This window comes from Hemitrygon akajei, chromosome 8, assembly GCF_048418815.1.
Source record: "Hemitrygon akajei chromosome 8, sHemAka1.3, whole genome shotgun sequence".
NCBI classification, from domain to species: Eukaryota; Metazoa; Chordata; class Chondrichthyes; order Myliobatiformes; family Dasyatidae; genus Hemitrygon; species Hemitrygon akajei.
In genome coordinates, this window is record NC_133131.1 from 132,553,997 (window position 1) to 132,567,512 (window position 13,516).

Here is a 13,516-nt window from a genome sequence, read left to right on the forward strand (position 1 = left end):
TTCTCTTTCCACATATACTGCCTGACCCACTCAGTATTTACTCAACATTTACTGTTTTTGTGCTAGAAATTGTGAATGTGAGGGCATAGCTTTAATTAGTTGAAGCTGGAAATCTAAGTTAGTAGAAAGCTGATGTCAGAACTTGAAACTAGAAACAAGGGATTCAGGTTCCAGTATCAAAAGTGGAGAAGCAGGACATCAACCTACTAGGTAGATATCTACAGTACTACTTTACCAGAAATCCTAACACATGGAAGGAAACGAAGTTCAGGCTGAAGAAGGTTTCACAATTACGTAGCAATCAACTCATCTAAAGAACAACAGCAAAGTACCAAAAGTCATTTTGTAAACTGTCAATATTTGGGTTAAATCAGATTTGGCACATCAATATGAAATATATAACCAATTTTAACATGATTAACAGCTTTTGCCTCAATAAAAAAGAGGGAACATTTAATTTCTACTGGCACATGCACACACACAATAACGTCAATGTTTCCTGACAATTTCTGTTGTAGTTACAATAATGAATCAAAGGTATATCTAAAAATAAGAGCACAACAGTAATAGCTTCCAATAGTTACATAATATATCACTTGACTACAGCAGAACTCACACAAAAACTTAATTTTGTGAGGCTGAGTGGATCACTGTAATGTGTGGCCATTGGGGGGAGCAGAGGGTTTAAAAGACCGGAGAGAAAGAAGAGAATGAGAAACGGATCTCCAAATGGAGATAGATACACATGAACTAAAATGCCCCTCTGCATTCGAGGCTTACTCAGTTTATCACAGGCAGCAGCAGATTCGGGTCGGAGACACTGGTGCCCAAGTGCTTCAAACTGTGCTCAGCACTGTGAGCAATGCTACTAAATCCCAGTGTTCAAAACACACCTGTTCCTTACTAAAATAAAAATAGATGAAATCATTTCATTGTGAATACAATGCCTTATTGACCTTTTTGTGGTAATATTGCTGCAGCTGCTTGGGATGCCATGTGCTGAGGAACTGACAGTCAATCTGACCTTGACCTCCAGAGAGAGAAGTCCAGACACAAAACTGTGGCCCAAGGCCAGAAGGGATAAAGCACAAAACTATAGGCCAGTAAGCCTCGTGTCTGTAGTAGGGAAACTTCTGGAAAAATTATTTTGGACATTTATGTTCACTTGGAAAGGCGGGGACTGATCAGGAGGAGTTAGCCTGGTTTGTGGACACAAAATCCTGCCTCACGTATCTGATTAGGTTTTGTTTTTGAGGAAGTTACGAAGAAAATTGATGAAGGCAAGCATGTAAACTTGGCATACAAGTACTTTAGCAAAGCTGTGACAAGGTCTTGTATGATAGGCCAGTCCCCGTATGATCCAATAGTCTTGGTGGTAGATCATCATTTTCTGATGATATTTATAACCAGTAACATATCACAGTCATTGGTGCTGGGATCATTGCTGTCATATGAGGGGATATCTGTAATCTGCTGAAGATTGGAGTTGCAGACAGTCAGAATGATTGTTGAAGAGTACAAAAGAATATGGAACAGCTTGAAAAATGGTTGGAGGGGTGGCAGATGGAATTTATTTACACCAACATGAGGTAATGCATTGTTGACCAACATTGCACTAACTGACATATACAGTAAACAGCATCAACCTTGGAGGCATCGATGTACCGAGGGATTTTGGGATGCAAGTTCATTGTTCCTTGAAAACGACAACATTGTACTTAAGGCAGTGAAGAGGGAATTTAGCTTGCCAGCCTTCATAGGCAGGAGCTGTATAAAGCATTGGTTAAGCCACACTTGAAGCATACGGTTCTGGTCAGCAGAAGTTAGAAGGGGTGTGGTAATATGAGAAAGAGGATAGAGTGAGATTTGCCAGGATGTTGCCTTGGGCAGGTTCTTCCACAAAGAAGGTGATGGGAATATGGAGTGAGCCACCAAAGGAAGTGGTGAGGCAGGTACAATCAAAGTATTGAAAACACATTTGGATAGGTACATGGATAAGAATAATTAGAGGGATAAGGGAACAATGCAGGAAAATGGGATTAGCATAGATAACTCATCTTGGTTGGAATGGACAGATCAGGGCAAAGCACCTGTTCCTCCACTGTGTGACTAAGTCGTCACTCAGAATCCTACCTCAGTAAAGTCCTCACAGGTTGGTTCCCTTCCCCAAGATCCTGAACTCACCCTGAACGGCCACCCAATAATTAAGCATGTGGTGTGCTGGATTATGGAAGGTCTTGTCAAAGAAACCATGGCAATTAAACTTTAATGCCTTTTATAAATTTTATAAACTGCAGCCATGCTGGTTAACTGTTGAAAATGATGGATGGGATGCCACACCACATCGTTGAGCTTTTAGAGTAGCTGATGTTGCTTTCATCCAAGCAGAGGGTATTCCTTCAGACCCTCAATATGCCTTGTACTCACCACAAAGACTTGAGTATACATTCGCAGCTGGTTGTAATGTTGCTCCATTGATTTTCTGTCCAATCACATTTGCCATTATTGATTGGTACAAAAATGTGAATCAAATAGTCTGGATTATTAGTCTCATTGCTAACATTCAATGAACACAATCCTGTATGAGATGAAAATTCATCATAGCCAGCTCTATTCCTTTGCTCTATTTAGATTACAGTGCTGTCTAACAAAAGTCTCTTTATGATAAACTAAGAAGTAATTCTACAGAAGAGCAGTGGGACAAGTTGGGAAGAAAAACTTACTCCCAATAACTCTAACTCTTTACCATTGGCAAATAATAGGAATTAGCACAGAGCGACAATGCCAAGTTCAATTAATTCAAATTTTTTTTTTAAATGCTTGATCTAAACTTAGATGAAGTACAAAATTCACTTTGTGCAACAGTAAACTTGTTCCCTTATATTTGCAAAATCTTAGGAAGTAACTTTTACTACAACACTTGGAAGTACAAAGAGCATAACACGTTATAAAAAAGGCTTTATAGGTAGAGAACACACATACCAGATCTCAATACATTTAAATCAAGGTTTGAATAAACCAATATATGTGCTATCACATCACAAATTTAATGCAATTACTCCTTAGTCCTTTAATATATTTAAGGACTAGAAAATAAAATTTAATAAATGTCAACTATGTATGCACACAGGTGAATAGAACATTTCTCACAAATGTACTGGAATGTTCAAAAGACTACTCAACCTTGCCCAACAAAAGATGACATTGTACCAATATATAATCTTTTCAACCTCAATACTTCCAGAGAGAATGAAGATCAGTGCAGCAAGTGTAAAAAGAACACCGAATAGACCAGAGCCAAATATAGTACACATTTCCTGAACTGTCATATTCATTTTGACAGCTCTTCACTGCTTCAAGTGATTTGCAAGACTGCAAAGCCCTTGCATTTAAGGATGGTCCTATCATCATATAACACACAATACCTTAAAACACCATTAAGTATGGAATACTTCCAAAAACTAATAATCTGAAGTACTAAAAGCAAGTGTGAATTTCAAACTAAAATGGGGATAAGCATCCAGATTAGCTGCAACATAGAGAAGAGGCAGAATAAAGATTTCTCTACCTTGACATAATTTCAAAATATTTTCTTATTCTTCAACCATCCTGATGTAACTGCTAATTTTGTGCAAGAAAACCTGCGGCTGTGTTGTGGTATAGGCTGAATAGAAGGGGCTCAAACTCAAACCATATGAAGCTCTAATAGCAAGCAGGCAAAAATAACTTTGCACTTCTGCACACTTCTATCTGAACCTAGAATCTGACCTAAAACTTGCAAATGTACAGCATGAGGGCCAAGAATAAACAAATGCATTGGTAGAGCAGAGTTGTATCCAGAGGCAACAAAGGCAAAAGCCAAGTCAAACATACTAACCAATGCACTATTAGCCATTCACTACCAGATACGAAATAAGACTGTTCTGCTAGTCAAACCAATCATTGTTGAATTTTCAACCCACCCCATTTTCAACCCTACCCCTATCCCAATGCTCCAATATCAACTGATCTTGTCTTAAAAGTAATGAACAAATGAGCATCCACAGCTCCCTGGTCTTACTCGTATCTTCGTGCAAGTAAATACAAAGGCTTCAGACTAATCTTTGTGCCGTTTCATTGATAACCCCAGGCAATATTAAAAGACTCACCTAAAATAACTTTTAAATAAAGGTGTAAGAGCACAGCATTCAACCTCTCACACCAGCTGCAGCATTCAATAAGACCTTTTATTTCAGCACAACTTTCCCGAGCAAATCCAAAAACCCTTGACTACAATCTAGGGCCATCAATTGAATATACTTGGCAATGGCCTCCACAGTCTTTTTGGATAAATTATGAGGCCCTCCATTGTCGACCATGGATATAAACATCCTAGCTGTCACCGTTATACACAAGCCAGGGCAGTACAACGTGGAGAGCAAACCGATGCCCATACAGCAGGCTCCCCCTCACCACACAACTGATGAATCCGAAGGAACAATACAGACCGATATAGTTTGGCACCAGCAGTGTCACAGGAGCTGCCAATCAGTGTTGAACTCAACATAGGGACTCCAGCTCCAGGTTTTACCCCAGGGTTTATTCCTGAAGCCTTCTCCAAGAGTGGGTATAGCCGTAAGGCAGTGGAAATTCGAGATCAGAGTTTTCCTTCTCCTAGATGAGCTGCCAACCACGGCTGACGAGTCCCATCTGGCTGAAGTGAATAGTTTTAAGGCACCAGTAACCTGCCTTTGCCTCTTCTCCTTTCAATAGGAACTGTTCTTCTAGGCTTAGTAGCTAAGCCACACATAAAGGCCAAGAGCTGGACTTGGCTATCAAAGGCTATTTGAAATGAATGCCATTAGAAGCATTTAATAAGTATTGGGAGCTTATCCCCACTACCTCCCCCAACTAAGACAACCTGAAGGAAAAATAATAAATCATCCCTCAGATTTACTATATTCTGTGAGAAGTTTTCTCCAGAAATCAGCTCTGAATGACCAACTCTTTATTTTGAGGTTACAACCCCTCAGCCTAGATATCATCACCATGGACTTCTACATCTATTAGTTAAAGTCGATTTTTTATTATATTCTAATTAGACTACCCTTCATTGTTGTAAGGTCTTGACAGTACTTGTCCAATCTGCCTAATACATTCTGATGAAAACAATTCCAACTGCTCAAGAATCATTCTGGTCCACGTTCACTACAGAACATCCTTCCTTAGACCTCATTCAATGTCTGCAGTGAGATGCTGATGATGTTCTATAGGTCAGTTGTTGAGAGCGCCCTCTTCTTTGTGGTGGCGTGTTGGGGAGGAAGCATTAAGAAGAAGGACGCCTCACGTCTTAATAAGCTGATAAGGAAGGCGGGCTCTGTCGTGGGCAAAGTACTGGAGAGTTTAACATCGGTAGCTGAGCGAAGGGCGCTGAGTAGGCTACGGTCAATTATGGAAAACCCTGAACATCCTCTACATAGCACCATCCAGAGACAGAGAAGCAGTTTCAGCGACAGGTTACTGTCGATGCAATGCTCCTCAGACAGGATGAAGAGGTCAATACTCCCCAATGCCATTAGGCTTTACAATTCAACTGCCAGGACTTAAGAACTTTTTTTTTTTTTTTTTTTAAAGCTATTATTAATGCTTTTTGAGTTAGTGATTTAGATGCATATCATATTATTACTGAGTTAAGTATTGTATGTAAGGAGTTTTTGCTACAACAAGTGTATGGGACATTGGAAAAAATGTTGAATTTCCCCATGGGGATGAATAAAGTATCTATCTATCTATCTATCTATCTATCTACACAGCAGTACAAGAGGGGACTCACTGGCGTCCTATATGATTTCAGTTCTTTAAAATTACATTGCCTGGACTTCTGGCTGTCCCTGATAAGTTCAATATCATTCTCGGCTCTTGGCGAGGTGAGCTCTTGGACAAGTATGACCTTGACGTGCTGAAGAATCAATGTGGATTATGACTATCAAACAACTGTTGGACCTCTTTAGGTTATGGGTTTTATTAAGTTCTTGGCTTTCAGTTGTCTATGGAACTAACATGAAAAAACTTGCGTGCCAAGGAAATACTGCATTTCCAGTTAATTACATCCTTGATCTCCAAGTCATTCTCATCAAACAAGTTTTTGTTGATACCAAAAGCCCAAAGTCTCTCCATATTTATTTATGGTGGATTTATAACTCCGAAATATTTAATAATGGTGGATTTCAGTGCCTTCCATTTCTTACAGGATGTTTATGAGATAATGTTTGAGAAGAACTTATCTTTGCAGGGTCCTTAAGATCATGAATCCTGGATTTTCTTGTGGTAATTTTTTTTAATATACCACACAAGAATTAGTAGGGAAACAGCAAAGGTGTTCCTTAAAATCACACACATTCCATTCAATAGTGCTGTTTGGCTGTTCTAGCTAACAGCAGGACAATTAAAGCACTATATTTCAAGGGGAATTCTGCCCCATGAGAACATAATAAAATAGGGAGCACAAATGGGCAACAAATCCTCAAGCTACTGCACCATTCAATAACAATCATGACCTAGATCTCAATTCCTCTTTTGTAGCAGTTGCCCATCACCTTCAATTCCCCAACCTCTAATTGAGCTTCTGTAAAATTTCAGGAAACAGAGTTCCAGAGATGCTTCATTCTCCGCAAGAAGAAATTTCTACATACCTCAATCTTAAATGGCCATCCCCCTTAACTTGTAGGAACTGGGAGAAACATCTCAGCATCTACCCTGTCATGTCCCACTTTGGATCTTGTATATTTCAGTAAGATCATATTAACATAAATATATTCACAAAAATACAATGCCAAATACAGGTGAGAGATTGTCACTACCACTTTCAGAGTCAAAAGTTCTCTCTCTCCAAACCTAGAATCAAAACAAAGATGACATTAACATCTTGGCATCTCAATGGGATATCACTGGTTTTACTGCACAACAACATTATCATGAATCAGAAAATAAACATATATTGCACCATTAGTGTAAGAACTGACTACTGTTAAAAATCCATGTACTTTGTGAACAAAAAAGGACTTCAACAGTATGTCTATCACAGCCATTTGGCAAGCACCCAATGTGTATTTTTAACAGATACTTCCCTCAAGAATATCACAACATTAATTAAAAGAGCAGCTGAGTAATGCCTCTCCTCCCCACCACCTCCATCTTCCACCTGCGCATACAAACTGCACAATGTCAAAATTGTATTTACTAAATTGACTTCTATTACAGCAGCTTTTACAATTTTAAAAGTTGAAACTAATAATGACCTAGGAGCTTTACAATGAGGATTAAAAATAAAATTTTAGATTATGAAAGATGACAGCATCTCCTAATCGATATATTGTGATAGATTTATAGTAGGATATTTTACTTTACTACAGTCATGTTGTTATATAACATACTTGACTGCAAGACATGTTAAAAATAGGAACAAAGTCATCTTATGCATTTATTCACTCCACAGTGCTGTCTCACTGAGTATTTTCATCACCAGTTACAAAAGCACAAACCCAAACAAAAAAAGAAAATTAAAATACTGTAGATGCTGCAAACCTGAAAAGTGGATGGAAAAGGAATGCACTTTGGACAAGCCCCATGTAATTATTACAGCTGTTCAAGTAACAGAAAATCACCCTTACAAAGTACACAAAATCACTACCCAAAAAAATTGAGATATAGATAAATATGCATGGCTGTTCTGCGAGGCACAACTTAAATGCCATCTATAAATGTATCAGTGGTACAACTCAGATGGTGATGAGGAGGCATAGAATAGTGAGATAAATCAGCTGGTTGAGTGGTGTTGCAACAACAACCTTACACTCAACATCAGTAAGAAGTCATGTGGACTTCAGAAAGGAGAACACACTCACTCACTCACTCCTTCCTTCCTTCATCGAGGGGTCAGCAGTGGAAAGGTTGAACAGCTTCAAGATCCTGGCCATCAGCACCTCAGGGGATTTATCCTGAGCCAACATGTTGATGCAATCACAAAGGCGGCATACCAGCGGCCACACTTCATTAGGAGTTTGAGCAGATTTGGCATGTCCCTTAAGACTCCAGCAAATTTCTACATATATACTATGGGGAACATTCTGACGGGTTACATCACCACCTGGTATGGAACCTCCAATGCACAGGATCAAAAAGTCACAGAGGATTGAACCAGCTCCATGATGGGCACTAACTTCCCCATTATGGAGGGCATTGTCAAAAGGCAGTGCTTCAAGTAGGCAGGATCCATCATTAAGGACCCTCACTATCCAGGATATGCCCTTTTCTCATTACTACCATCAGGAAGGAGGTACAGGAGCCTGGACACACATTCAACATTTCAGGAACAGCTTCTTCTCCTCCACATTCATATTTCTGAATGGCCCAATCCTATGAACAGTACCTCATCATTTTGCTTTATTTTTCCATTATTTACTTATTTTTATATTTCTTATTGTAATCCATAGTAATGTTTTACGTATCACTCTGTAGTGCTGCCACAAAACAACAAACTTCACAACATATATAGTGATGATCAACCTGATTCTAATAATACCCAATCACAGAACTTATGTAGAAAGTAGTAAGTAAACATACATTTTTTCCACCTGGATTTCTTGACCGATGCACAGATGACACTGCCTTATTAAGGATCTTTTTCAAGTTCAGATTCAAGTTTAATTATTATTCAACCATACACAAATACAGCCAAATGAAACAGCGTTCCTCTGGGGCCAAGGTCCAAAACGTATTACCAGCAGCGCACAGCACATATGGTTACCATAGCAGAAAAACATTCAGTCACACAAAAATAAAGCCCAAGTTACCGCCTCTGGTGTCTCCTCCTGGGCAACTGGAACAAGTGACACCCTGGGATGAGAGCCTTGTCTACACAACAACCGAGGCCATGCAGCTCTCCCGCCATCAGCCTTGCTAATTAACCAGTGAACAAGAATTGCAGTATTCTACATTACCAATGTTCAACAGGGTCTTGCAATCACAAGAAAAACGTCCAAGACAATCAGCGTTCACCTCCTCAGCACAACAAGTCCAGCTCCGTCACTTGCAAGCAACTCACCAATGGGGTAGACCTGCAGTACTTGATTTCCTTAATATCCAGCAGTGTCTTGTGATCATAAATAAGATTTAAACTACGAACAAGTACATCTTCGATTGGACTTGGAGTGGCCCGTGTCCTAGCGCACTGCCATTTTACTAGAAGATAACCCAAGAACACAACCCACCAATGCCTTCCTAAAGCTGGGGGGGGGGGGGGGGGGGGGTAGTGGGAGGTCACCTTTACTCAACTTCTCGACCATGGTGTCCCATCTAATTCCATCAGAGGTGATGTGTGGCTTAATTATTTCTGGAAGCCCTGCCCCATATTCTCAATCCGATTAATAAAATCCCAATTAATATCACATTTAAAACAACTGACCTGGTATCAAATGACTGTTGCTGAAAGAGAGTTTCAAACTTCTGCCTCCTTTTGTGTAATGTCTTTTCATATTTCAGCACGTCTTAATGTTTAATTTCTCCATTAAAACAGAGTATTTAGCTGATCATGTAGAATCAGTGTACAAACAGAGGCAGACTGCTGATGTTCCAGATCTAAGATCATATTTCAAAACTGAATAAAGTTCTAGAACTTGAGTCAATGACAAGCTAGCCTGCTACTTCTCACTAGAGGGTCTTTGATTCCTTGATTTTTTTTCTTATTTTTGCTATCTTCAAGAATAAATTTATGTTTTAGGGGGTAAAGTAAATTTTGCTTTTTGAAGAAAAAGTGTTTGGATGAAAAACAGTATTTCTGAAATAGTTATACAGTCCCTCCCCAGGTTACAGCGGGGTTCTGTTCTGCGAACTGTTTGTAACCTGTACCATTTGCAAGTTGGAAATGTGGCCACCAACCAAGTTCCTCCATGGCAGAAGATACCTGCAGCCCTGCACCAGCTGGTAAATCCATCCTGCCAGTCTCAATTGGTCATTCATAGGTGTGACTATATATAAATTGAGTGGTGGACCTGTACTTGCTTTATTTCACAAATGTATTTTGGATAAATTTTCATTTAGGGTACAATTCCAGAGTTTTGGATAATATATATATATATATATATACACATTGAAAAAGCATTAATTTCCAAATTGTCTGAAACTTTGGAACCCCATTAAGTTCCCTCTACCATTGTGAAGTGTAAGATGCAAGGTTCAGTTTGTACTTGTAAAATCTGTCTAATCAGGCTGGGACAGCTAAACATGCACAGAAAAGCTTTATTACTGAGAATTGCAGTTAAAACTACCCGATTCACGTTTTCCATCACAAAAGATCTTTAAACTCAAATACAGATAATTTCTCTTCCAAGAAATATTCCTTACTGTTATCAGCAGTTCCTGTAAAATATCCAGTAGTTGTAACTATAATTTATTAAAATGTGTTATAAAAGTACTCCCTTTTATAATGTGCCATTTGCCAACCCTGGTAATTAAAACCAGGAGGTCTTCAATCAACAAGATACATCTTGCACCAATTAAACTGTTAAATTGGTCTCAATTTCCAAGGTCTTTTTGTGAAATATTATTATCAGAAAGCTTCATACCGCAAGGGCAGGGCAGTTGAGCATCTTTGTCTTGCAAACACTGCATGGAAAGCCCATGCTCTCTTTAGTTCAAAGAGCAATGGCTAGGAGATCAACTGCCCGGGGATGTAAAGACACAACTGATCTGAGATTTGAGTGACCTTAGTTCTGAAGTTCAAGTTGATAGTTCTCCTATTAGTTAAGATGATTAGCTCCTTTCCAATGGGAAGTTTATTGGAAGTGAGTGCAACATCTCTGCTGAAAGACTGGGAAAAAAAAATGTTTGGGCAATGACAGTTCATATTAGCCCAACTCTGATCACTCAAGCAAATGGCCGACATTTATGTTTCCCATTATAGAACAAATCAGTCACATCTCCCTCTTATTAAATTGCACATACATACACCATCTGGGACAAAACTTCAAGATGTAACACTCAAAATCTGTGGTGAACCAGCACAAAGAATGTAACACAAATGAAGCAAAAGTAGCTGTCATCCTGCTCTTCCTCCCAGGGAGACCACAGTCAGTATGGATTGGTGATTACATCTCCTGATTCTGATTCATTTAGTCTCCTGTGCCTGCTCTGCCATTCAATAATATGACGGTCCTTCATACTTTGATAGCAACATATCCAATGTTCATTTAATACCATAATTAGGCAAACAAAATCTTATTAAACTGGACATGGCAACTGCACTGTGTGTGACCACAAGAAATTGCAGAGAATTGTGAACACAGCTCAGCATATCATGGAAACCAGCCTTGCCTCCACGGGCTCAGTTTACATTTCTCACAGCCTCAGTAAAGCAGCCAACATAATCAAAGACCACATCGGCTCCAGTCATTCCCTCTTCTTCCACGACCGACCCCCCCCCCCCCCGGCAAAAGATACCAAAGTCTGAAAGCACATATCACCAGACTCAATGAGAGTTTCTATCCCACTGTCAAAGGACTATTAAACAATCCCCTAGTACCATGTTGTACTCTGTTCCTCATGATCTACATTGTCATGATCTTGTATCTACTGCCTACTTACAATGCATTTTCTCTGTAAATGTAACACTTTATTCTGCATCATATTATTGTTTTACCTTGTACTGGAAAGTTTTATATTGTAGCTCTGTACATGTGACAATAATAAACCAATTTCCCAACTTTTCCTCCCTATCTTCCGCTGAATGGTTTAACCAACAGTTCTTTTTAATAACTGAAGTATGGTGTAAAATAGAGAATAGCATGTAGAAACAAAGTCTGACACGATCCTGACTGCTGAACCAATTTTTTTTAAATATTAAAAGTCTCCTAACAAAAGCAATATGAAATAAGGTAGAAAGATGGTTTTACACATTCACAGGTTTTAACTTAAATGATCAGTGAAAAAACGCCTGTCATATTGACACTTCTTAACATACAATGTTGACATGCAAAATTCACAACCCAAGCACAAACAATGATCAGACGGGACACTACAATGCTGAGATGGCGATTTTCAGGTTTGAAAAATGTATCAGACATGTGTTTTGAGGTCTACGGTGTATTGGCCAACCCACACACCAGGAATGAATGAGGCTGTCATTTTCCCAAACTCCCACACGTTTTAAAACCTGCAATTCCCGGCCAAGCCCCTTTCGCTCTGGGCTTTCCTTATAGGAATCACAATGAGCTTCCAAATGGTCAAATAAAACGTCAATCACAATTACGTCACAATCAAGACACAAAGTTGACACTGAGGGGGTTCCAGGCCGTCGCCTTTGGTCTTAAAAGCCGCTAAGAGTCGCATGAATACGGTTCCAGGCCCCTGGCCAAATATCGCAGAACATACACCGAAGACAGGAACGATAACCAACAGACTAACTTTAGTTTTATTTATCAAAAGGAAGCATTTAGAAGAACCGGCTGTCATTTCACAAATGCATTTAAAGCGGAATGCAGAGCATCGATATTTATCATGAACTGTCATATCTACTAACGCTGTAACATCGCTCATTCATATGCACAATTCATTTAAAACACTTTTTTTCCAAATCTAGTCTACAGCTTTACTCCAGCACACGAAGAAATATATGTAAGCTAGAAAAAATAGTAATCTGTCCAAAGAAAATTCGACTGATGTGATTTCCTGCACAAGTTCTCCGCAGCAGTCAATGCATTTCGTGACGTTTTAAAAACAGACTTACCGAATGATTGACTCCCCACATAAGGACGCTGAGCAATGGATCGCTGGCTCGGAACAGCTTCACTTTCTGAGCCACAAAATGTTTCTTCTTGGTTTTCGTTTTACTGGCGAATGGCGTACTGTTCGCTGCCATCTTTCTCCCCGACTCGCGTTTTCTTCTCTAGTTCAATTTACTGCGTTTTATTCTCCAAATCTCTTCAGTAATTACAATGTAAATGTTTATGGTAAAAACTTATTGCACCGTCTTCTTCCTCCGCTCATTGAAGAGAGTTGAAACGGTTATAATCAGAATTTGTTTCTGGGCGGTAGTAACAGACTGGTTACTACATTCTCCAATGCCCTACCGCTTCCGGACCTTGCTGAGTGTGTGTGAACTGTAAGAAGGCGACACTATATCCACAACCCGAACAAACGCATTGCACAACGCAACTCAGCTTGAAAGAGGAGGAACCAGGTGGGGGAAGCAATAATAGATGATCGACAGGAGTAGGAGCCATACAAATCGGGGCTCTTGCTTTGCAACGTTCGAAACTGGATGGCGTCTGCAGACACGCGACCAATTGCAGACTTGCACGAGATGATTTGATCCCGCGTGCATACAGAATATAAAGGCCATCAGGTTCGGTTGTGGCGGGTAGTGTTTATGAGTAGGCGTTATGTGGTATTTTAGAAGCATCCGAAAAATGTCTGAAACTTTTGCACCTTCTGTTATTTGCATCAAGTAAATTACATTGCAAAAAAAAAGAGCCACAGGAAG

At 39.5% G+C, this 13,516-nt stretch overlaps 1 protein-coding gene across 2 annotated transcripts in view; it reads right to left on the reverse strand.

Moving 5' to 3' along the window:
• pip4k2aa (phosphatidylinositol-5-phosphate 4-kinase, type II, alpha a) overlaps positions 1-13,516 on the reverse strand; it is a 291,639-nt gene that overhangs the window by 227,499 nt on the left and 50,624 nt on the right. The window contains exon 1 of one of the 2 annotated variants that reach the window (XM_073054651.1): positions 12,761-13,210. The exons of the other annotated variant lie outside the window; for it this stretch is intronic. Coding sequence (XP_072910752.1) covers positions 12,761-12,892 — 132 coding nt within the window. The 5' untranslated portion in view covers positions 12,893-13,210. Of the gene's footprint in view, positions 1-12,760; positions 13,211-13,516 lie in introns of those variants that run through there. 2 annotated transcript variants of the gene reach the window in all.